The sequence below is a fragment of the Vicia villosa genome, linkage group LG1 (genome assembly GCF_029867415.1).
Source record: "Vicia villosa cultivar HV-30 ecotype Madison, WI linkage group LG1, Vvil1.0, whole genome shotgun sequence".
NCBI lineage: Eukaryota > Viridiplantae > Streptophyta > Magnoliopsida > Fabales > Fabaceae > Vicia > Vicia villosa.
This window is the reverse complement of record NC_081180.1, coordinates 27820164-27845662: the sequence shown is the minus strand read 5'-3', so window position 1 is coordinate 27845662 and position 25499 is coordinate 27820164. Positions and strand designations below refer to the sequence as shown.

The following is a 25499-nucleotide window of genomic DNA, read 5'->3' as shown; positions in this document are numbered from 1 at the left end:
TTGCATGTGGAAGAATAATGTTTCGTTTTCAACTATTTTTATGAATGAATGAATGAGAGGTTTATTTGCTAGCTGAATTTTATTTTTCTGTTTTAGAGGTAATATCTACTAAGTATATAGGACACCAATCAAATATATTGTGGCTTTTGGACTATGCTAAAATGTTACTACCAAATGGTAGTTCAACGTTGTTTAGAAACATTCTTTGATGTGATTTACACCAATCAAATATTAAAATGAAAAGAAAGATGTGATGCTGATGCTGGACAGTGTGAATACATAATTTAGTATGCAATTATAGTGTTCTGTTTAGGCTTTGATAATGGTTTCTGTTGGTTGTGCAAGCCAAGCACGATTTGGTTGGATGTGGGACAATGTACAACTTGCCTACTTTGGAATGGATTGCAATCTTTTAAGATTTTCTTCTCTCTTATCTTGTTGAATTATACTCTAAAATTTTATATTGAGAAATGATATCCATACACCATTTCCTTACACCTACACCTATTTTACTATTCACTTATACAGTGAATGAAATTTAATAATAATATTATATTATTATTTTTTTAAAATATTTTTTTATTTTTAAGATTGAGAGAATATGAAAATAAAATTATGTAATTAACCAACTTTATAACTTCATTAACCAACTTTTTATATTTTATTAACCAACTTCAAATCATTTAAAATCTGGGCAGTTTATTAACCAACTTCATAACTTTATTAACCAACTTTTTACACTATATTAACCAACTTTGTTTTACTAAAAAATATTTTTAACATCAGAATATTTATTAACCAACTTCATCATTTCATTAACCAATTTTTTTGACTTTATTAACCAACTTTGTTTTTCTATTAAAAGTCACTGTTCATATACTATTCATAAACAATGTTCATCGACACTGTTCATTGTTACTGTTCACCATTTAATATTATTTTATTTAAAAACACTGTTCACCGTATAAATACGGTGAACAGTGTATACGGTGTAAGTATTGGGTGTAGGAAATGGTGTAAGCATAGCATTGCTGTTTTATATTTATTTCTTTAAAGTTTGCCCATTCCTATTAATACATCTCTACGAGATGCCTATGTTTTTATGTTTTGTCGTACTTGTGTTCTTTTGAACCTTATATTATTTTAAAGAAATATTAAAAGTAATTTAGTAAGGTATTCATATGAATTAGTGTGATTAAACAGTCGTTCAATGTTTATAAGAAAAATTAAATATGTTTTTATCCTTAAAAATATCTCAAATTTTTATTTTTACTCAATATTAAAAAAGTAATATATTTTAGTTCTTCAAAAAAAAATTATGCAAACAATTTTAGTTTCTACTATTTTTTTAAAATTTAAAAATTACTTAATTATCATTTAATTTTTAAATTTTTGAATAAATTATTTCGTACGTGTTTAGAATACTTTGAAATATTTATTTACAAAATTTTAGAATTTTTTAAAATAAGAAGAATTAAATATGAGTACTAGGTGTTGTTAGTCTATTTGTCACCTTGTCTGTTGGATGTCTGGATCTTCGGATCGACTTTTGTACTTATCTGTTTTTGGAATAAAATTATTCTATTTGCTCCAAAAAAAAATATGAATTTGTTTAATTTAAAAAATTAATGAAAATCTCAACTTAAAAATCAAATCTTGAGTTATTTTTTTCAATGAACTTTTTAAAACGTTTTAAATATATTCTTAAGATAATTATTCAAAAATAGACATTGGTTTAATAATAGAGACTAAAACTACGTGCATAATAATTTTGTAAGATCAAAATATGTAATTTATTTTTATAAAGATCAAAAACAAAATTTGATATTTTATAGAGACCAAAAATATATTTAATCCTAAAAAAAACGTCGTTCGATAAATTGAGGTTCGAAAATTAATTTTGCACAACTTAAAATACTAAAAGATTAAATAATAACTAGACTCTTGGGTCTGTTTGGTTCAAATGAGGGGGGGGGGGGGATTTTAATGGAGAGGAGTAAAGGGGATGTGAGGGGATTTTTTTAATTAGATAGGTGTTTGGTTCAAACGAGAGGAGGGGAAGAGAGGGATTTTAATTAAAAATATGTTTGGTTCAGGAGGGGAGTGGAGGGGTTTTATTAATAATTTATATTTTTATCCTTATTATCTTATATAAGTGATACAATATGATATTCAAATGTGAAAATTTTACATATTTTTTGTTTGTAAAATTTCTAATATTGAGTGACTAAAAAGTTATAATTTACTACCTTATGTTAAAAAATTGAGTTAACTCAATTCGAATAAAATGTTCAAAAATAAATTAAACTATATGTTCATAACAACTTTTAAATCGTAATGAATTATTTAACCCATCAAATATTTGAAATAATTTATTATTAAATATAAATGGTTTAAAATTTTTAATAAAATAAATAAAAAAATTAAAATGAAAGATTTAAAGTTTGATATAAAAGAAAATATATAGGATAAATAACAAAATTAGGGAAAAAAATATAAATAAACATAAAAGAGTTATAAAAAAAAATCAAAAAAGTACAATGATTATGATTTATATTAAGGATAAAAATTTTAAAATAATTTGAAGGTGGAGAATAATTATAATAAGTTGATAGAAGCAATCGAGAAAAATCACACAGAAGAGAGCAGTAATACAAAAAAAAAAGAATAATTTTAAAATATTAAAATAAAACTGAGGATATTATAGTAATTATAACAAGTTTTAAAATATCAATGTTTAGATTCCCTCCCCTCTCCTCCAAATCCCCCCGATTTGGGGGAAGCAAAAATTATGTTTTGGAAGGGTTTTGCTCTCCTCCCTTTCCCTCGTAAAATTTGAACCAAACACATTTAATTAGAAATATTCTCTCCCATCCGATTCCCTCCCATCTATCTACCCCGAACCAAACACATCCTTAGACTCATGCAAGAATTATAGAATTGTAGAATGCCGTCTGGAATATTTTCTCTTAGTGAAAATATAGGAGCCTCACTTGACGTTTGTCATGAGACAATACTCATGACCCTTAGTCTTTAGGAAACTAGTAACACATGCTTAATAGTAAAACAGAAAAAGACATGGCATACGCGATCATAAGAAATAGAAATAGCAAAGCAAAGTAAATAAACGTGGAATTAAAGAAAGGAACCTCGAAATAAAAAATCAGATCCAATGGATTCTTGAGTAAAACTCTAAAACGAAAATAAAATTGCAAAGAAGTAAACTAGTAAACACAAATCTAGGGCAAAATTAGGACCCATTTCTCATACATTTCATGAGTTTATATAGGCTATACTCCCTGTATTCCTACCATCAATTTCATGATATTCAGTTGGAATTAAGATAGTTCGAATGCACAGAGCCAAGAGAGAGAAATTAAGAGAAACAAAAAGCCAAGAATTTGTACCCTTGCTATAGCCACCGGCAGCAGGCCTCAGCCATGTTGTATTGGAGATGGGCTATGGGCCGTAGTAGCCCCCTAAATTATGATAATTTCTTTAGAGAATTTCTTTATTGACCCCCCTCTCTTCTTGGTCACCCTCGCTGAAATGCCGTAATTGCCCCTATACTTCGGAAATGCATTCCCGAAGTTGAAAAAAAGACTGATTTCGGAGATGCATTTCCGAAATCACCTTTTTTTACGTAAAAAAAATATTTCGGAAATACATTTCCGAAAACAACATTTCGGAAATGCATTTCCGAAATAATGTGCGTTCTGCTGTTTAAACAAAACAACCTCCCCCAATTCCATTTTACCCTAAAACTAAAAAAATTTCAAAAATCTTCCCATTTGTGGTTCCTACTACACGAACTTGCTCTAAAGTTGCTCTACAAAGTTGCTCTACAACCTTCAAAGACTACTCAAAGGCTACATTCAAAGCTTAAAAATTGTAAGTTCTCACAAACTTAAATTGTAGCATTGAAATTCATATTAGGGTTGTTAGAAATTAGGATAATGATATAGGGTTAAGTTACTATTAGTCACTTAGGTTGTTTAGATAGGAAAAATCTGATTTTGAAGCATTTAGGGGAAGAAATGGGTTTTCTGCAAAAATGGAGTCGCATGTGTTTTCGGAAGCGCACTTTCGAAGTTGACCCAAAAAGTTTTTTTTTTATTTTCTTGATTATTTAGCCTTCTTACCTGTTCGCTTATGAATTTCAATTGTTTTAGAAAAATGGCAGACAACCCAGCTAGAATTAGACAGGGGAGAGAGACACAGATAATGTTGGCTAGACGCGAGCGGGCGGCGTAGCTCGCATCAACGCGAGGACGGGGTAGAGTACGAGCACCCGTCTAGACAGATGAGCCTGGTTCCTTGTCTGAATCAAGGAGTCGGCTGACTCGGGTATCTTTTTCCCGTCAGGAGGAGGTATAGGAGGAGGAGAAGGTGAGATACCAGGAGACAGAGGAGGAGATACCTGATGCTGATCCTCCACACGGGGAGGAGGAGGAGGGCTACCCGGGAGGGCCTAGGGACACTTTCGTGCTGATTTCCTACCACGAGCACTTCGCTCGACGTGTCTGGGAGGGAGATGTATTTTTTATAATTTATACGACTTTATTATTTAACCGTATTTTATTAAGCTTTTTATTCCACATTTTCTTAACAGTCTAATTAACAATGTTTTTTGTTTTTGTTTTTATTATAATAGGAAAGGCAGACGGTAAAAATGGTGAATCACTCGCGGAAGATTTTTGTTCTCTTTAAACCAGAGGTGCAATGGTTTAATGATGCGGTGACTGCTTCTGGGCTAGGTGGGTTGTGCATGACCGGGTATACCACCATCAGCCACGACATGCAGGGGGCTTTTGTGGAGCGGTGACATAGGGAGACGTCTTCTTTCCACTTACCGGTTAGGGAGTTGACGATCACCTTGCATGATGTGCATTGTCTTCTCCACTTGCCGATTACGGGGATGCTGCTGAACCATTCTCGGATCCAGAGGGTCGATGCGATCGAGTGGATGGGGATCTATCTGGGTATGGACCCTTATATGGCTGATTATGAGTGCTGGACGACATGGGGATCATATCCGGTTCTCCACCTTGAGAGAGCTGTATGAGCACCACTTGGTGGCGGCGGCCGATTCCGAGGAGGAGGGTAACGACCTATTTATAGAGTATCACCGTGCCTGCGCTCTCCGGTGCTGGTTCATGTTTTTGGTAGGCACTGCGCTCTTTGTGGACAAGAGTGCAACATACGTCGACGTGACCTACCTCCGCTACTTCATGGACTTGACTATCATTCACCAGTGCAACTGGGGGTCAGCTATTCTGGTATACCTATACCAGAAGCTGAATGAAGCCTCCAACTGGAGGACCAGGCAGTTGACTGGATCTGCCACACTCTTGACGGTACGTTTCATTTTAATTGTTTCACATTTATTTAGGGTTCGTATTTATTTTTAATATATTATCCTGTTTGTCTTTCAGGGCTAGATCATATTCTACTTCCCCTGCATCCACGGCTTCGCCATTGATCCTGCGTACGATGACACCATGCCTAGGGCCGCCCGATACATTCTCCAAAGGAGGAACAATGCAGTGGGACCATATCGCGGGTACCTCGACCGCATATCTCACGATGACATTCGTTGGACGCCATTCAGTGACTACACTGCTGTTGTCCCATTTGACCGCATCGCGTTATACTCTGGCTGGTTGGCACGCGGGGCCAACACTATGATGAGGTATCTGTCGGAGCGGTGCATGCGGTAATTTGGACATGTGCAGATGATACCGAGGTCACCGTTTGAGGATGCTCCCGGCACAATTACCCGAGTGGAGCTCACTGCCATCTTTGCGGATTGGGAGCATCATTTGGTCCCGAAGGAGTATCGTCGCATGCAGGCCACCCAGGAGTGGCATTGTGTAGAGGGGTACGTGACATGGTTCTATCGGGTGTCACATCCTCTGATGACACCCGACGCTCCCGGAGCTCCTAGGCCAGCATACGAGGAGATCCTGGAGAACCAGCAGACCGAGGATGACCATGTCATTGATCTCCTGCTGATATGCCAACGGATAGAGATGCTTGGGCGGGACGCGTTGGAGCGAGGTATCATTGATCCGGACGATCCAGAGGCAGTCGCCGTGGTGGAGAGGATGGTCGGTGATGCGGCGGGTGCGGCCGCATATAGGAGACGGATGAGGTCCCAGGGAGTTAGGGTTAGGCATACTCAGTAGGGGGTTCCGGATTATTTTTCTTGGATTTTATTGTAGTTGGGTTGTATTTCTTGGCATTCACGTTCATTTTCGCATACTATTACTATTTTATTCGGCTTGTATATATTATTCAGCTTGTATTTATTATATTAGTATTTTATGTTGATATGTCGTTTATTTTATTCGGCGTTTTCGTTTAATTAAATATATATAAACGATTTAATATTTCAACTATTTAATATATAAACTATTAATATTTTAAGATATTAAAGTTATCAAACATTAATAAAATATTAATAGTTGAAATATCAAATTACATTTTAAAAATATGTTTAAATATTTTAAAAAATTCATGTAAAAAATTTCATCACAAAATATTTTAATAGTGGAGATATTACTATGTTTACCATTTAAAACAAATCTACTTAATATAAATGTAAGGTTGTCATGATGACAACCCTAGACAAAAACCCTAATCTTTTCTTATGTGTCATCCTCACATATCTCCGTGTTTACGTGTCATCGTCACATAATTCTACCTATTTATAAAACCTCATTTTTAATTTAATACATGAATAAAATATATCTTCCTCACAAATTAATTATATACCAATATATATTATTAACTCTTAAATTAATTTTTCTATTTTATCAATTGGAAGTCACTTTAAATAAAATATTATTATTTATATTAACAATAAACATATTAACAAAACACAAATATTTATTTATACTATTATATGTATTATACTATTCATTACAATACAATTAATTTTTAATAAAAGTAACATTACTTTATTATATATTTTATTTATATTTATGTAAACCACTTTTTAAATTTCTCTCCAATTTTATACATTTTTTTAAAAAATAAATATTTTTAAATTTAATTAAATTTTAATAATATATAATACTCAATTTAATTTATCATATTTTTTATAGAAAATGAGAGGTCGTAACGTTAACAATGTTACACTAAAACACCAATAAATTTTATGTTGGTGGTAACTCTTATTTCCAATATATATTATTTACTCTTAAAGTAATTTTTCTATTTTATAAATTAGTAGTCACTTTAAATATTAATAAAACACAAATATTTATTTATACTATTATATTATTATATTATTTATTAAATTGACATATAATGAAAATAATAATAATAATAATAATAACAATATTAATAAAAATAATAATAATATTGAGCCATAGCTATAAAATAAAAATATTTTTTTTTTCAGAATATAAAAGAATTAATGTAATTGTTACATAAATTTTATAAGAATGAATTTAACATTTAACCGTTAGAATATATAGCATTTAACAGTTACATAGAAGTTTAATAAAAATAAATTCTACAAAAATGTTTAATAATAATAAATTTAAATGTAACTGTTAAACGTTTTTTATTGACTTTTTTAATGCTATTATGTTCAATAAGAATTAAATTGAAGATTTCAACTGTGAGAATAAAAACTTTCTATCTTCCGCATTTTAACTTATTCCAAACAAAATTTATTAACTTAAACTTTTTTAGTATGTTACAATTTTTTTACTGTACATTTACCCTCTCATTAAATTCTATGTATATTATAAGGATAATGATATTTGTCGCGAAGCAATTTGCCCACGAAAGCATCACGACAAATTATATGTGGACACCTTTAAATAGCATCACGACAAAGGTTATGGTTTATTCGTGATGCTTTCGTGAATTTTATTTTCGTTACAAATAGCATCACTCATATTATAAATACACCTTTAAAAATGGCGTTCAATCTCAATTTTTTTCTATTTCTCTTTTTAGATTTGTTCTCTACATGGTCTCTTTCAAGAAATACTCATTCAATTATGTATATATACTAAATATTGAATATAGATGTTGATTTTGATTTTTAATCCCTTTATAAATTATAAACTGCAATTTTTAGCAGCTTTTTAATTTTATATTATTATTTGTATTTATCTTTCTTAATCTTCATATTATCTTGATTGTTGATTAGTTAATATTTAATTTTGATTTGTAATCACTTTTTAGCAATAATTTTGTAGCAGCAATTTTATTTTTGTATTGTAACTTTTGTTTATCTTTCTTAATCTTCATATTATCTTGACTATTCATTAGTTAATATTGTATGATACTAACTAAAGTAACTTGATCCCATCAAAAAAAAAAAAAACTAAAGTAACTTGATCTTATCTTTATATTGTTGTTTCAATTGCATCTTTAGTGTTCAAGAAATCGATGACAAATGACATCTTAAAGGTAAGTTTGGCTCAAACCATTTTAATTGCATCAACTAAATTTGAAATTATAAAGTTAAATTACACTAATATGCCGATAATAATTATGTTTACTTAATATATTTGTTTTTATCATTTTATTTTCAATATCTTTAATATATTTATTCATTTTATAAAAAAAAAATCATATATAAGATTTTTGTTAATCAAAGAAATATATTGAAAAATTGCTAATATATTGTTTGAGTTTATTTCAGAAGAACAGGAAGGAAAGAAAAGTAATTTTGAAGATTTTTCTTTTCCATGTCTTTTCCATTCTCCATTCTTATTATATCATATATTATATATGTGATTTGAACAATTATTATTTTATTATTTTTTGGATTTACAAACTTTAATGGAGGTTTTGGCTACTATATTATTTTGGTTTACTTTCTATTTGCTATAATTAACCGAAAAAATAAAAAAGGTATGAAATTTTAAGAATTTTTTTATTGTCTTTCTTTTCACTCATCATTTTAATTACATCTTACAAATAATTTAAACCATTAAAATTTTTTTTTTTGTTGAAATCACATATTTTTGTATAAAAAAAGAGGTTGTGTCACAATTGACTATAGGAGAGGATTCTAAATTGGAAAAATTGTCTGAATATGTGAGGATATATGATTTATGATATTAATCATTGTTAAAAAGACACATTTATAGTTTTTTGTTGTTGTTAATCAAATTTTGTATATCATTGCTTTGGTAGTATTGATATAAAATTTTGTATATCATGTATAAGTGGATGTGTTTTGGATTTGGTCAAACAGACTGACTCTAATAAAATATTTCACAAAAGCAATGATATACAAAATATTTATTTGTATTTTGTATATCATATATAAAATTAAGGAAAATTTATGATTATTTATAAGTGGATGTGTTTTGGATTTGGTCAAACAGATTGACTCTAATAAAATATTTCTCATAATAAAATTATATAATCTCAGATTAAAGTAAACGAATTTATTATTATATTGCACCATATAAAGATAATATCAATTTTTCATTTAAAAAAATATAATTTATTTAAAACCATTGTTTACTTTTGTGCACCCTTCAATATGAAAATTAAAAAAAATTAGACATATATTTAAAATTTATCTCTAAAATTTTAACATGAATGAATATTTCATTTGTTTATCCTAATAAAATAATATATTACAATCCAAAATCTTATACAATTACTTACGGTTACATCATTATAACTTTATTTATTTTTTTAATTTTAATAAATTAATAATTTTCCTATTTCAATGTATAATATAAAATTTATTTCTCATCCTCATTTGATTTGACATTTAAATTATTGCTTGAAATTTTTAACTGTGTGCATAAAAATTCTAATAAATACAAATTAATTTCTCATAGTTAAAATAAAAAATAATATTTCAATATCACTAAATAATATTATCTATTAACAAATACAATAAGTTGGATAGTTTTTTACTTTTTTTTATTGAACATAAATCAATTCATAGTAAATAAAATAAACTTAAAAGAAATATTTATCTTATTTAAAAAAAAAAAAAGACATTCAACTAATATATTATAATCGAATGAGTATATTTAAAACTTAAAAATTTATCTTATTATTGAAAAAATAATCGAATGAGTATATTTAAAACTTAAAAACTTATCTTATTACTGAAAAAATAATCGAATGAATATATTTTTAAACTTAACAAATTTTGTATTATGGGATGAGTGAATAGTAAAAAATTATTATAATATAAATGAGTTGTTGTTTACAAATCGTATATAACAAAAGATAAATATAAATAATATAAGAATATCCAATCATAAGTGAATAAAATATAATGTGATACCACTATTAAAATAAAATATGATATTTAAAATTTATTGAATAATATAAAAACTATCTTCAATTATTTTTATTTATTTTAAAAAATTGAAAAATGTCTCTTTTACTAATTGAACAAAAAAATTTTAACTCAGTATATTTAACATTATAATATTCAACGTTTATCAGTAAACCACTATATTTATAAATCTTATATAATGTTTATATTTATAAATGATATAAAAAATTTATTTTCTATAATAAATTAATACTAAATATAAACACAGTTTCATATTTAAAAAGTTATTTATATATGTTTATATTTACTTAAATTGATATTTTAAATTTTATAAAATATTTTAAAAATATATTTTAATTAAATCCGTGCAACGCACGGGCTATATATCTAGTTTAAAGTTAATATAAAAAAGACAATTTATTATCATTAAAGTAAAATATTTACTGATAACATTCATTATATACCAATGCATTGTAAATAACTAACAAATAACCCATGTCATTTACCGGTAAGGAAATGAATCAATGAGTTAGAGGGAGAGATTTTGAAATCCATTGTCAGTTACAAAATTTTGTGTAGAATTTTTACAAAGAAATTTTTTATAAAAGTTTCAAATGAAAATTTAGTTTGAATAGTTATTTTTAAAATGTGATTTTAGGTATTCATTTACTTATTGGAAAAATATTTGGATATTAAAATTTCAAAAAATCACTTAATTTTGAACCTATTTCAAATAAATTTTCTTAAAAATTATTTTTAAAATACAACGTTTTTAAAAAATTACAATTTTGATTTTTAATAATTATATTTATGTTATAGGATGTCAAATATATTATTTCATTTTAAAAAAAAACAAATATTAAAAAACTTATAATATTTAAAAAAATCACTTAAAAATATATTTTAAAAAATATAAAAAAAATTCATTTTTTTTTAAAGCTGAATCAAACAAGTCCTCCAACCTTAGATATACTATATACTTTCGATTTTTTTTTTCTCAAATAAGGTACGTTCAAAAGGATTCTTTGGAGAAAGTGTATGAACGCCTAAATAATACCGATACTTATACTTATGCTGTTAGTTCGCACGTGCATCTTTGTTACTTCCGCCTGTGTAATAAGAAATCCTAGTTTAACCCCCTAAACTCCACTCGCACCAAAAACTCACTAAACCTCAACAATGGCATCCTCAACTTTTACTAACACCATCTCTCCCCATTCATATGCCTCCAAATCTCCATTTCCCAGATTCACCACCTCCAGATATCTGCCTATACCTACCCAGTTGAGGAACACCAATGCCACAAGACGATTTTCACTCTCTTGTTCTTCAGATTCCGCAAACACCCCAATTGAATTAAGTATGCGTTTTTGTTTTCATCTCTTCTCACCACCCACGTTCAATTTCTCATTTTTAATGGTTTCTTGATTTTTCATTTTCTTGTAGGGTACCCTGCATTTCCAACCATATTGGATATCAATCAGATTCGTGATATTCTACCACACAGGTAAAACTTTGGTTTTTTATTGGATGCATCAATTCAATTCAATATTTTTTATTTTGTTTGGTGGGGTTTTGTTTAGGTTTCCATTTCTTCTAGTGGATAGAGTCATTGAATATAATCCTGGAGTTTCTGCAGTGGCTATTAAGAATGTAACCATAAATGATAACTTCTTTCCTGGACATTTTCCAGAAAGACCTATCATGCCTGGGGTACTCATGATTGAGGTAAACACCTTTTATTATTTTTTAAATTATTAACGGTTTCGACGTGTTTTTGGTTTTCATGTTTCATATTTGTGCAAGTTTACAATGTTGTGCTTTATGAGCTATGCTGATTGTTATGTACTAATGACAAGTAAAAGGATTGTTTACTGATAAATGAAAATCACCTTCCAAAAGGAAGAAATCAAGTACAGTGCAGGAAGAATTAAACTGAATGTAACACAAGATAATTAGAGAGAAAATAATGATCACACTATCCTCCTTATTCTAGATTCTGCTATATATATATATATATATATATATATATATATATATATATATATATATATATATATATATATATATATATATATATATATATATATATATATATATATATATATATATATATATATATACGCGAATTGGGTGCACGCACCCTGCACCCTCTTCTCACTCCCACATCTGTGGAATTGGTTGCAACAGAATTTGCCGAGTCATCATTTCTTCCCCTCACGCCTGGTCGGTTTCACTACAATACCTCCTCCTATGAAATCAATATTGCCCTCAAGATTAAAAAGCGGATAATTCAGTTGCATATCTTTATAGTTTTCCCACGTAGTCTCTGGTATATCACCATCCTCCCATTGAATGAGGACCTGTGGAATTTGTTGATCTCCTTGTATGATAATCCTGCCGTCTAGCACCGCAGTTGGTTGAATGATAGGACCATTTTCTGTTGTTGACAGAGGCATGGGCAAATATAGTTCTCGTGAGTCTCCTTTGAAGGGTTTCAACTCTGAGATATGGAACACCGGATGAATCTTAGCTGTTGTGGGCAATTGTAACTTGTAAGCCACTTCTCCAATTTTTTCCAAGACAGCAAAAGGGCCACAGTATCTCATAGACAACTTGTTATCTTTTCGCAAGGCGACATATTGTTGCCTATAGGGCTGAAGCTTGACTAATACTAGTTCTCCCGCCTCTAACTTCCACTCTCTTCTCTCTTTATCAGCTTGATGTTTCATTCTCTGCTGTGCCTTCATCAAATTAGCGTTGAGTTGTGTAATCACCAAATCTCTCTGCAATTGTTCTAACACTGGGCGAATCTGCAAACTTATTGTTATATCTTACTAGTGTTGGTGGTTCTCTCCCATACAAAGCCTTAAAAGGTGACATTCCATACAGCCGCTGTATTATACCAGAACTCTGACCAAGCTAAGACTTTATACCACCCTTTTGGATTGTTGAAAGTGAAGCACCTTAAGTACATCTCTAAACACTTATTCAAGGCTTCCGATTGTCCATCCGTTTGAGGATGGTATGCTGTGCTCATAGCTAGAGTTGTGCCTGCCTTGTAACTTGAACCATTGTTTCCAAAAAGCACTAGTAAACACCTTGTCCCTGTCAGACACAATCGACTTCGGCTCAACACAGCCCCGACTCCTGTGCCTGACGCATCTGTTTCTATAGTGAACGGCTGTGTAAAATCTGGTAATATGAGCACCGGTGCTGTAGTGATAGCATACTTCAGCTTAGCAAATGCTTCTTCCGCCCTTTCTTGCCACACAAATGAATAATTTCTTAGCAAGTCAGTCAAAGGACCAGCAATGTGAGCATCTGCTTTAATGAACCTCCGGTGATACCTTGTTAAACCTAAGAATCCCCTCAATTGCTTAACATTGGTAGGTCTAGGCCAATCTCTCACCGTTTGGACTTTATTGGAATCCATGGTAACCTCTGTTCCTGACACTATATGCCCCAAATATTCCACTTCTCTTTGGCCAGATGAACATTTGGACAGTTTCGCAAAAAGTTCATTTTTTGTTAAAACTTGCAGTACCCACTCTAAGTCTTGTAGGTGACACTCCCAAGAGTCACTATAAACTAGTATGTCGTCAAAAAACACAAGAACAAATCTTCTTAATGCAGTTTGTAAAACCTTATTCATCAGACTTTGAAATGTGGCAGGCGCATTCATTAATCCAAAGGGCATTACTAACCTTTTGTATGCCAACACCCTGTATTCAGCTTTTGCCCACAAGTTGTTTGTTAAGATACCTCTGACACCCATTTATGTGAACTCTACCCTCTTATAAGAATTGGAAACAATTTTAACTGAAAGCTTTGCATTGCAGCATCACTGAATTTAGAATTGCTTGGTCCTGGCTTGGTCTCTATATCATTAAGAGTTTCAGTCCCTTTAATGCATTGCCTCACATGCTTGCACTTCCTACTGGACAACCGTGGTCGTCCTTAGTACGTCATAGTGATGCAGCTGTTACATCAGGACAGTCACCTGGGAAGTATATAGATGTAGAAAATAGAATGTTCAGAGAATAGGAATCTTGTAGATATAGGGAATGAATTGAATACCACTGTCTTTTCAACTGATATCATAAATACACATAATTCTGCTGATTGCGGCGTTTACGGTTTCAATTCCAACTATCTTACAAGTTCAGAAGAGAAAATTACTGTCACTGAAAGTGAGAATAATGACATTGATGCAGGGACTTACTGTGAAAAGACGGGTCTTGCGATCACTATATTGGAACAAAATTCAGATACAACCATCTCTCTGCGATGCGGTTGAATGGTTAATGCTTATGGCGTTCTCTACAAGTCAGACCGACTTTTCCCTGAATACCGTCCTGCTGCTAGTCCAACATTTTGTCCTTCACTGCACTCCAATTCCCACAGGAAGGTCCTTGAAATGAGATGCTAGGATATTGAAAACTCTAGTTATGAAACACATTCAGTTGCCTCTCCTGAACTTATTTCAAACACTGACAGCATTACAATGTTTGCTGATAATGATAAGATCATTATTGTGTTGGTTCAATGTTCACTGATAATGAAGCTTTACAATGATGGAACAATTGGTGGCATCAAAATACTGGAAGTTGAAAGAGTTTATTCTGTGAGTTATTATATGGAATCTGTCCTTTTGTTTGACGTCACACACTTAATCGTGTCTTATAATTGCTACATAGCAGGAGAGGTTAATGGTGAAACGGTGGCCGGGTTAACTGCTCCAATGACAAAATTGGACTTTTGTTTTGTTTCCCTACTTCTGGTTGTAGGAAATGAATGCGGTCTTGTTCCTGTTTATAAACAAAATAAAAAGTGCTCTATTGGAAAAAGAATTCCAGTTTGTCACAGAAACTAAAATGGAAGTCCATGACACTCCACAAGGAAAAGAACCTCATTGCAGTGTTATTTTTTCTCATCTCAGTTCTATGCTACAAGTGTTATCGTTTGCAAATTCCAAAACCAAACTTGCTATTGAACTTTTAAGTGGTCGGGTTGTCGTCTTTGACATGAAATTAATTTTGGTTTTGTTCTTGATTGATGGTGTACCTTGCTCAAGTTCACAATTACTTCAATTGTTTGGAAACAACAAGCATGCTTTAAAGTGCCTTAAGCCAAGGAGTCAAGCGCAATTTCAATGTATGTTCTAGATGAAATGACAAGCAGCAAGCACAGGCACAAGGAAGAAATTGAAAGCTATTTTGGTAAATATTTTAGAGGTTTATCTCACTTACAACTTGAGGACAAGATTGCTTTTGAAGGGTGAGTAATAATAGGGAAAGTAAATATAATTAACTAAATTATTTAGTTATGGTAACAAATATAATATTATTAATTGGACTTTAGTTGTGTAGTAAGCCGGTTTTGTAGATATGAGGTAGGTCCAACCACACTTCTTAACATTATGAATTTGTTAGCGGTGGTTATGGTTGAGGTTTGTAATTCTAAAAAACACAAGCTAGCTCTACATTTACACACACATTCCCATGATTTTTCATGTTCAAACACATGTATGAATGAAATTACTACAATTTAAATTTGGAATGATTGTCTTGACATGCCACTCTGCTGTTGATTTTATATATGAAGATCAATGTGCAACTGTGCCAAACTTAATGTTCATATGATCTCAATTGATTGTGAATAGAATATGTATGTTGGTATGGTTCTTACTTGCTCTGTCAGGTTTCATTCGTAATTCATTTACTGCTTGTGGTGATGAATGCGAGGTGTTTTATGCAGGCACTGGCACAAGTAGGTGGCTTGGTTATGTTACAACCTGAAGTGGGAGGTTCTCGCGAGAATTTCTTCTTTGCCGGTATAGACAAAGTACGGTTTAGGAAGCCTGTGATTGCCGGAGACACCTTAGTTATGAGAATGACACTTATCAAACTGCAAAAGCGATTTGGAATAGCAAAGATGGAAGGGAAGGCATATGTTGGAGGCGAAGTTGTCTGTGAGGGTGACTTTTTGATGGCCACCGGGAACTTCGAGCGAATAAGTAGAGCGACCAGTTCGCCAAAATGAGAGTTGATTTTGCTGCATTTCTTTTATGCTTCAAGCATTCTTTAGTTGTTTATTGAGCTTTTTCTTATACATCCATTTTACTATAATAGGTTTTTTTGTCCTTTTGAAAGATTTGTTAATTCCTGAGTGTTGTTTTTTTTTTCTTTCTATTACTTCAATCTCTTCATCCATAGCTTTCTGCCACTTTGAATCTTTGATGATATCATGAAAAGCAATAGGATAATGGCCTGAAAATAAAACAAAGTGAGAAACTAGATCATCAATTTGATTAACTCTGATAATCCCATAATCTTGCATCCATGTTTGCCTTCTTCTTGTGAGAAACTAGATTCATTTGGTACTTTATCTTTACTTGTGAATTTGCTGAGTGGCAGATGGTGAGATTTGTAATAATAGAATTTGAAGGCAGATCATGTTTTCTTCTTCAACCTCATCACCAGTTACTGAATTGTACTCTTAAGTGCTATTAATAGTCCACTTCCATGTTCTGCTTTAATAAAAGATCACATCTCCACTAATTATGAGAAGGAAACTGAATTAATTGAATGAGTCAAACTACAAACATGTTTAGCCTTTTACATACGAAATAAAATAATCACCCACTACCACATTTTATAATGTGAATCATAATAACTAAAACAAAGTTTCATTCAACCAACTCAGTTGATAGTTGTGCAAGAACATCAGATGCAGAAACGCGAGTTCGAATCTGTGACATTTTACTTATTCACCTTTAAAAGATAAATTTCAGTCATTAGACTTCTTGACAAAAAAACTAAAACAAAAATATTGCTCAAATAACTCATAGTAATTACTCCCTAATAATTAGAATTTATTTAAAACCAAAATTACTAATTAAATTTCAACAAAGCTGGATAGTTTTAATTGGAGCAACCAGGCCATGCAACATCTCTTGGTGAAAGTGTTTTAAGAACTGGATTCCTCTCAAAGAAATTGGTTGGCCTCAGCTCAAATGAAGTGCTCAATAATGGCATTATGGGGAAATCTTCCTGTGCTGGAACATGATGAATTCCCACTACATGCCACATCACTATGTCCTTGTTCTCAATCTCTCTATTCCTGCAATTTTAATTAAACAAATTAAATTAATTAGTATATTAATCAATTTTAACTAAGACCATTTACTTGTAAATTTTCAAGTAAAGAAAAATTCGTACTGTTTAGTCCAAACAGCCAAAGTATCATCGCCACGACTATGATCAACATAGAGTCCACCAGCCCATTTCTCAGTTCTATTATATGGTGTCACCCAAACATTATAATTTGTAAATGCACCGCGTATTTGTGGATAATCATCTTCTGTTAACAATGGATGAGCTGGAATTGCTGGAATCAAACGATAACCGACTTCGTTTCCAACAGCGGTTTTTATGTTTGGATTAACCACAACAAGTTCAGCTGGTGCAAGTCCAACTGTGATTTTTGCATCTGATTCAGTCTTAGCAGTTTGAGTCTCAGTAGTCCAATAACTCTTTCTCTTTGAACTTCCATCTGTGATTCTTACAGTCTTCAAACTTGTTTTCTCAAGTGAGTTGTGTGTACCATCAATATCAAAATCAAGATAGTATATATAGAAATGGTCATGGTAAATTCCAATGCAGTTTGCTGACACTAGTTTACCATGTATATCTTCCTTAATCTCATCTGTGTGCTTAATATTTGTTCCCTTAATTTCAATCATACCCGATAGAGCTATCTGTATACATTAGAAGAAACAAGAAATAAACAAAATGCCACAAAATACAATCTATTATTTCTATTTTAAAGCAATATGTTATTGTATAGAGCTGAAGATATAATTGTTTTTCATCTAAAAAAGTCTTGTAATAGTTATTTAGAGAAGTTTGTATATGGGTGACAAACTCTCTACTTAGCATAGAACTCATGGAACAAATTGTGCAATGTATGAAAGTGATTCAACACTTAGATGAATGTGAGTTTGAAACCTGGATTATTCAAGATCAATTGCTCTTTATCTGACTATTATCGGACTACATAGGTTCTTGCATGCAAGCACTCATATTAAGTCTAAGATCGTATTCGTGCATTTCAACGCAATTATGAAAGCGTGAGTTTGTCAGCTTCAATCTTAACTAAAATCTATAAAGAAGGAGAATCACATTGTGTAGGAATCACAAATTGTGCAATGTATGAAAGTGTTTCAACACTTCAATGAAGGTGAGAAAGTCCATTGGCTAGACAAACACTATATGATTCCAATAGTATACATAAATAAAAGCATATATTAAAATTTTAATCAGAATTACTTAATCCAAAATACATGTAAGTCACATGCCAAATGGGATATGTTGTCTCTTACCGCTGGCTTGATGGAGCCACTTGCTTTGAACTCCCAATCCATAACACTGTCATAGTTTCCCACAGTCGCTATTGTTCTTACGATCAAGTTCACTTCTGTTCTAGATTCTTCAATCTGTCAAATATTATTTAAGGAAAAAAAGCAAAGAGATAACTAGCTAGTTACTAATAGGTTTATTAAATAATTGAATTAGTTGGTTATAGTAAAGACTCTTACGAATTCATTAGGAATGTCAACTTCAGTGTGACGCCACATGATATTTCCATACTGTTCAAAAACACAAATTGCATTCTTCAACAAGATTGGGGTACCATCAGCTGAGTGAATGTATGTATCAATGAACTGTGCATGCGGTGGACAATCACGATTTGGTATCAAGGACACCGTAGACAGACCAAATCCAAACTCTCCAGAATCAAAGAAGGTTTTAAAGTAAAATTCTTCAGTTGGATCTTGATAAGGTACAAAAAGTTCAGAAATGTAGCCTTTGTATAGAACACGACGATACTTATGCTTGTCAAGATCGTAAACAGAAGCAAGTGATATAACAATACCCGCTCGTACATCAAATCCTATATGAAACTTCCAATTGGCCCAGCTGAACAAACACATGACAATGTTATTTCTAAAGCAAGTGATATATATGTATACAGCACAAAATGAATCATAAAGTATATTACCTAACACTATGGCCGTTGATCTGGAAGCCTGGACCTTGTGGTTGATGACTAATGAGACTGTGTTGTTTCGGTCCAAATGGTGGGCTCTGCTTTGAAACTTGGTATTCTGTGTTCTCAGCTGTTGGCACTGCTTCAATATCTCTATCATGATACTCAACAATTTTCATAAGATCAAGATCAGCAACTATTGTGATTCCACTAATTGGTCTAGCGTAGAAATTCACAGTACTTTCTTTCATGAAACAATTTATACTCACAGTTCTTCTATTCTTCTCTTCACCGAACCATCCAATAGTAAAACTAGAACACAACACCTCTGAGAGATTCAATCCTCTCTTGTAAACTGAAGCAATAAAAGGTGGATATTTAAATGGAAGCTCTATTGCTAGGGATTGTTCATCAGCGGATAAGATAGGGAAACCATATCCCTTATAAACACTGTCAGAGACAATGCTTCTCAACCTTAAATCAATTACTATTTCATGGATTTTCCTATGGATGATAGCAATGACAAAAGATTTACGTGGAATTGTTACATGAGTTGATTGTGTTTCATATTTTAAGACAATATCTTTTTCAGGGTCATCGAGGCCAATATAGTGGAAAGCTAGTTTGTTGTTTGAGATGGGATATTTGTTTCGGATTATGGTTTGAACTTCTAGAAATTCTTGTTTGGTTAAAGGGTCAAGTGGGTGTTGAAAATGCAATGGTGTAAGAGATACAACTGCTTGGAGTGAGAAGATTAACGCAAGAATAGAGAGAAGATCAAATTTCATGGTGGTGGTGGAAAGTGGAAGGAAACTATGTTCTAGCTAGCTTCACTAGCTTGGGTGTTGTGTGAAATGAAAGCTTTCTTAGGTGCCTTATATAGCACTGAATGCACAAACATTAATATGTTATCGATCAGTTTTTCTATATAATATACAAAATCTCTGGCTTAATTTCTTTTTTTCAATTTTGATTTTTCTATTTTAAAAACTACAATTTTGATCCTTTTTTAAGTTTTGTTTTGAATTTTAGTCTCCTGTTCAATTTGAAACTAATTTTTAATGATGTTGCATTGGTAGTGATGATGTGTCATTGCTACATGATCAAATTTAATTCCATGTCATTTTTTTAAAATTTAAAAATATGTTATTTAATTTTAAAAATGTATTAAAAATAATACTAATTTATTATTATATATTTATTTATAGAAATTTTGAATGATTAATGTATAATTTTGAAATTTTGAATGATTAATGTTAATAAAATTAGTATTATTTTTGAATATATTTTTAAAAAATAAATAACGTAATTATAAATTTAACTAAATTGATATGAAATTGAATTTGATCCTGTGGCAATGACACATCGTCACTACCAATGCTACATCATTAAAAATTAGTCCAAATTTAGATAGGAGATTAAAATTCAATATAAAACTTAAAAAAGGAACAAAAAATTGTGGTTTTTAAAATGGGGGACCAAAACTCAAAAAAAATAAAATAGAGGGGCCAAAATTACAATTAAGCCAAAATCTTTTTGTTTGATGCTAACTTGCGTCTTTAGCGAATAAATTAAGAATTAATTGAAGAAAGAATATTTTAAAAATTGTGTACTAAGTATGAAATTAATTTTAGGCTTAAATGCATTTTTGGTAGTTAGCAAATTTTTGAGTTTCATTCTTGTAAGTTTTTTTTTGTCTGAGTCCCTATATTTCACTTTCGCGTTTGTTTTAGTCTCTAAAATCAAAATTTGTAGGTAATTTCGCAGGAAAATCCGCAGGAAATCTACAGATTTTTCTACGAATTTTGGCTTAGTGACAAAACCGCAAACAAAAAGTAAGATATAGGAACTCAAACCAAAAAAAACCTTATAGGAACGAAAATAAAAAATTCGATAACTTACATAGACCAAAAGTACATTTAAACTTTAATTTTATTATTGTTTATTTCAAAATAAAATTTCTATAAGTGAGTTTCTTAACTGGTGTCCTTAAGATACAAGTTAGCATTATCCTTATTTTGTTCATGGGATAATAATTCTTCTTATACCTTATACTAGTAAAATCACGTGTCATGTTTCCATGAAAAAGTTAATCTTAAAGATTACAATTACTGATTTGATATATAAAATAGGTGCTTTTTATGTGATTGCTATTTTTTTAATAATAAAATTTTATAATACTCTAACTGTGATTTAGTTACATACCGTACAGTATATTGTAATGTTATAGTATAATAACAAAAAAAATTATATAATTTTTTCAAAATCATTGTATTTATTTTTATTTTTGTTACATTATATTTTATTATAACTATCACATTTTATAAAATAGATTTATTTTAAAATAGTTTTTACTTTTAAATTTTTTAATGTAATTTTAATTGTTTTTATCTTCTAATTCATATTTATGAAAATGAAAATATATCAATAATTGATATGAAAAATTAAATATACATTGTTTTAATTTGTTTTATTGATGGTAATAATAGAATATACATATGATATGATTTAATCTACTTAATCTAAATGCAAGGTTGTCATCCTAACCCTAATGCTTATGTGGCATGATTATAGCAACTTTGAACACAATCCTAACTATAATGCTTATGTGGCATAATTTTAGAATTTTCAATTTTTATGAGCCACTATATTTTTCTAACAATATTATTAAAACCACCTTTCTAACCACTATATTTTTAACAATATTATTAAATCATCTTTCTAGCAATAACATCAAATAGTAATAGTATAATAATATTAATAAATAGTTATTACTTTATTACTAATCCTTCAATAATTATATTTTATTAATAATCCTTAATTTTTTTTAATAAATTTATAAAACTATATAATCATAAAAATGGAAATAAAAATAAAATAAAAATTTAAAATTGTGATATATTCTAATAACCAACTACCACAATTATAATCAATAATAATAATAATAATAATAATAATAATAATAATAATAATAATAATAATAATAATAATATAATATCTAACTTATAAAAATATTAAAATAATAATAATAATAATAATAATAATAATAATAATATATTCAACTAACACTATTATATTTTACTATCCTAATTTTTCATTTTTTCATACAAAAAAAATATTTAATTATCAAATAATAATACAATTTTTTTAATTAACACTATTATATTCAACTAACATTATTATATCTTATAATCCTAATTCTCTTTTAATTATTTTTCTTAATTATTCTCTTTTAAGTTTTTTTTTAATATTAAAAGTATTTTTTTTATATAAACTTTGAATTACTTAGTTTTTCTAAATATTCAATAACTCAAGTATTATAAATATTCTCTTTAGATTGCTTCAACATTTATACTAATATTCTATAACTCAAATATATTCTGTTTTGGTTACCAAAAAAAATAAAATATATTTTGTTTTGATAATATATATATATATATATATATATATATATATATATATATATATATATATATATATATATATATATATATATATATATATATATATATATATATATATATATATATATATAATTTTTACAATTAATAAATTTTAATATTTAGTGTGACAATTATAATTATTGCATTTAAAATAATAATAATAGCTACGTAAATGGTCCAATAACTCCATTCGTTTTGGAAATGTAATTATTGACATTTATTTTTCTTATAATAACTCCTTTTTTATCTATTAATTAGTTGTAATAAAACGTACAACTCCATTACTATCCGTTTTCTTATCATAAAGTCATTTTTAATCTATTAATTATTTTAAGAAAAATCAACCACGTCATTACTCTCCATCAGTATTATTTCATAACCAATCTCACTCACCCACTTATTCTCTATCATTCCCTTTATAAATAATCGATCCTTATTATATTATTTCATCTCAATCACAATTCATGTCATTGAATCTCACATATAATTCCCTTATTATGCTATTTCATCTCAAACACAATATTTACATTTTATTTACATACTCCTTATTTTTTTATGCCTTGATTTCTATATTTACTACTAATATTTGTTTGTTCAATTTTATAATATGTTAAGTCTTTTTAATTTTATTGATGTTTATTAATTTTTTAGTATTTGTTTGTAGGTACTGTCTTATATATAATATATTATATTTGTCTCTTAAAAAAGATTTTAAAACTTTTATTTTAAAATTTTATTTTTTACAATTAAATGTGTAATATTAAATAAAAAAATTCTCTCTTCTATATTTGATATTTAAATTATAAATTATATGTCTCTGGAAGACATATATTCCCGTTTACAATGTCGAAAAAAGTCTTAAATGTGTACACCAATACGTTCTCGGTGGTGGCAAAGGAGAATTATTGGCCTTCCTATCAATGGGATATTGTTTGACACAATGACCAGAAACAGATGTTGAACATCTCTTTTGATCAATGTTGAAAACCTGGCAGCGGAACTAGGAGACTATTACTCAATACAAATGATATTAATTAATTACAATTTTATTTACTAAAGCTATGAGTTATCATTTTTAATGAAATTTATGGTCTATTAATAATTATGATTGCATATATAAATGTATAATTGATCCACATATTTTACATTGTAGTATACAATTTAGTCGTAGATCTTATTTTTTTTCTCCAAACACTTCTTATATGGTGAATATATACTTTTTTATTTTGTATTATCTCTTAAATGGTTCTTAGTTTTTAATTTTATATTGTAATTTTTATGTTTATAGTTTTTTATCTCTCTTTTTTAATTATAATAAATAAAATAATTAATTTTTGCTACACATCATTTTAATAATATTGGGTTTTTATATGAGTAATCGGCATGGTTTCTATTTTATTTTATACATCAATTGAATCCTATAATATAAATTATATTATTTTTATTTGTATTATTTTTTTAATTTTAATTTTAATTTTTATTTGTATTAATATGATAATAATTATTAACTATCTCTAAATATCCTTTAAAATTAAATAATTATTTACGAAAAATAAAATTGTAAAATAAAATTTAGTTGTAAGTTATAATTGATTTAGTTTTAAATTACTAAACTTTTTAAGAGTTACGTAATGATAAAGTATTTGATCTATTATAGTATTCAAGTAATATGTACTATAAATAATTAATTTTTTTTGTTAAATGGAAGAGAAATATGAGAACTATTTAATAATAAATTTTAGAATCATCAATGTCTATAAAATTGGAAAAAGAACTCTTCAATGTTTCATTTTAATTTTCATAATTATTTTTTTTATTTTTTCTTTAATTTAATTATTGATGTGAATATAATTAATTTATTGAGATGATTATATAGAGTTTTTCAATTGATTAATGATATACATTTTCCCATAATAAATAATAGCTTTCTATATCCCATTAAATAACCAATCCATTAATCAAGTCACAACATATTTCTTCCACTATAATAAATAAATAAATCATGAAAATATGAATCAATATGGTAAGATATAATATAATTTCAAATAATTAATTTTTTTAGAGAATATATAATTAAAACTTTTTTTGGACTTGACATTGAATAAAAAATTCTTAGGTTTCATAAATTATAGATTAAACACTAAATTGAAATTTACATTGATTGACTCTTATATTTATTATGAATTTAATGATTAATCACAAATAATACATACACATGATTTTATATAACATTTTTTTTATAATATTGTATTATTCACATAAATATGACATATCTTTCTAATTTAAAAATATAATTGAAAATTTTTATGTATAATTTATAAACAGATCTCATACTATAAAATTTTATTTTGTATTTAATATAATTTTAAAATATGTTTAATGATATTATTATAATTAACTATACTTAATAAATATATTATTTGATTTTAATAAAATTCAGGTTAAAATTATAATAAAACCCGTGCAACGCACGGGCCAAAAATCTAGTTTGGCTAATGATTGATGTGTTCACCACAAGAAAACCATTGTTTTCTCACAAATCATTTAAAACAAATTGATTTCTTTTCTTTGAAAATACTTTGTACAGAATTTTTCAATTTTTTTATCAGCCGTTTCAATTTTAACAAATTTGAATAACAATGATTTAAAAAACTTAAATATGTAAAATAAGTGTTCTCTTTATATCTAGTTTGGTTAAAAATTGTAGTGTCTTATTTGACAAA

At 29.0% G+C, this 25499-nt stretch overlaps 2 protein-coding genes across 2 annotated transcripts; one reads left to right on the top strand and one right to left on the bottom strand.

Annotated features, from left to right (window-relative positions):
- Positions 1 to 11364: 11364 nt before the first annotated feature.
- LOC131632475 (uncharacterized) lies at positions 11365 to 16494 on the top strand. Its single transcript, XM_058903227.1, has 4 exons — positions 11365 to 11639; positions 11726 to 11786; positions 11863 to 12007; positions 16040 to 16494. Exons 1-4 carry the CDS (start codon positions 11459 to 11461, stop codon positions 16322 to 16324), a joined length of 672 nt encoding a protein of 223 aa, XP_058759210.1. The 5' UTR covers positions 11365 to 11458; the 3' UTR covers positions 16325 to 16494.
- A 363-nt stretch (positions 16495 to 16857) lies between these two features.
- LOC131632469 (primary amine oxidase-like) lies at positions 16858 to 20165 on the bottom strand. Its single transcript, XM_058903213.1, has 5 exons — positions 19346 to 20165; positions 18882 to 19263; positions 18666 to 18779; positions 17503 to 18041; positions 16858 to 17404 (listed from the first exon to the last, which is right to left on the bottom strand). Exons 1-5 carry the CDS (start codon positions 20119 to 20121, stop codon positions 17206 to 17208), a joined length of 2010 nt encoding a protein of 669 aa, XP_058759196.1. The 5' UTR covers positions 20122 to 20165; the 3' UTR covers positions 16858 to 17205.
- Positions 20166 to 25499: the final 5334 nt, after the last annotated feature.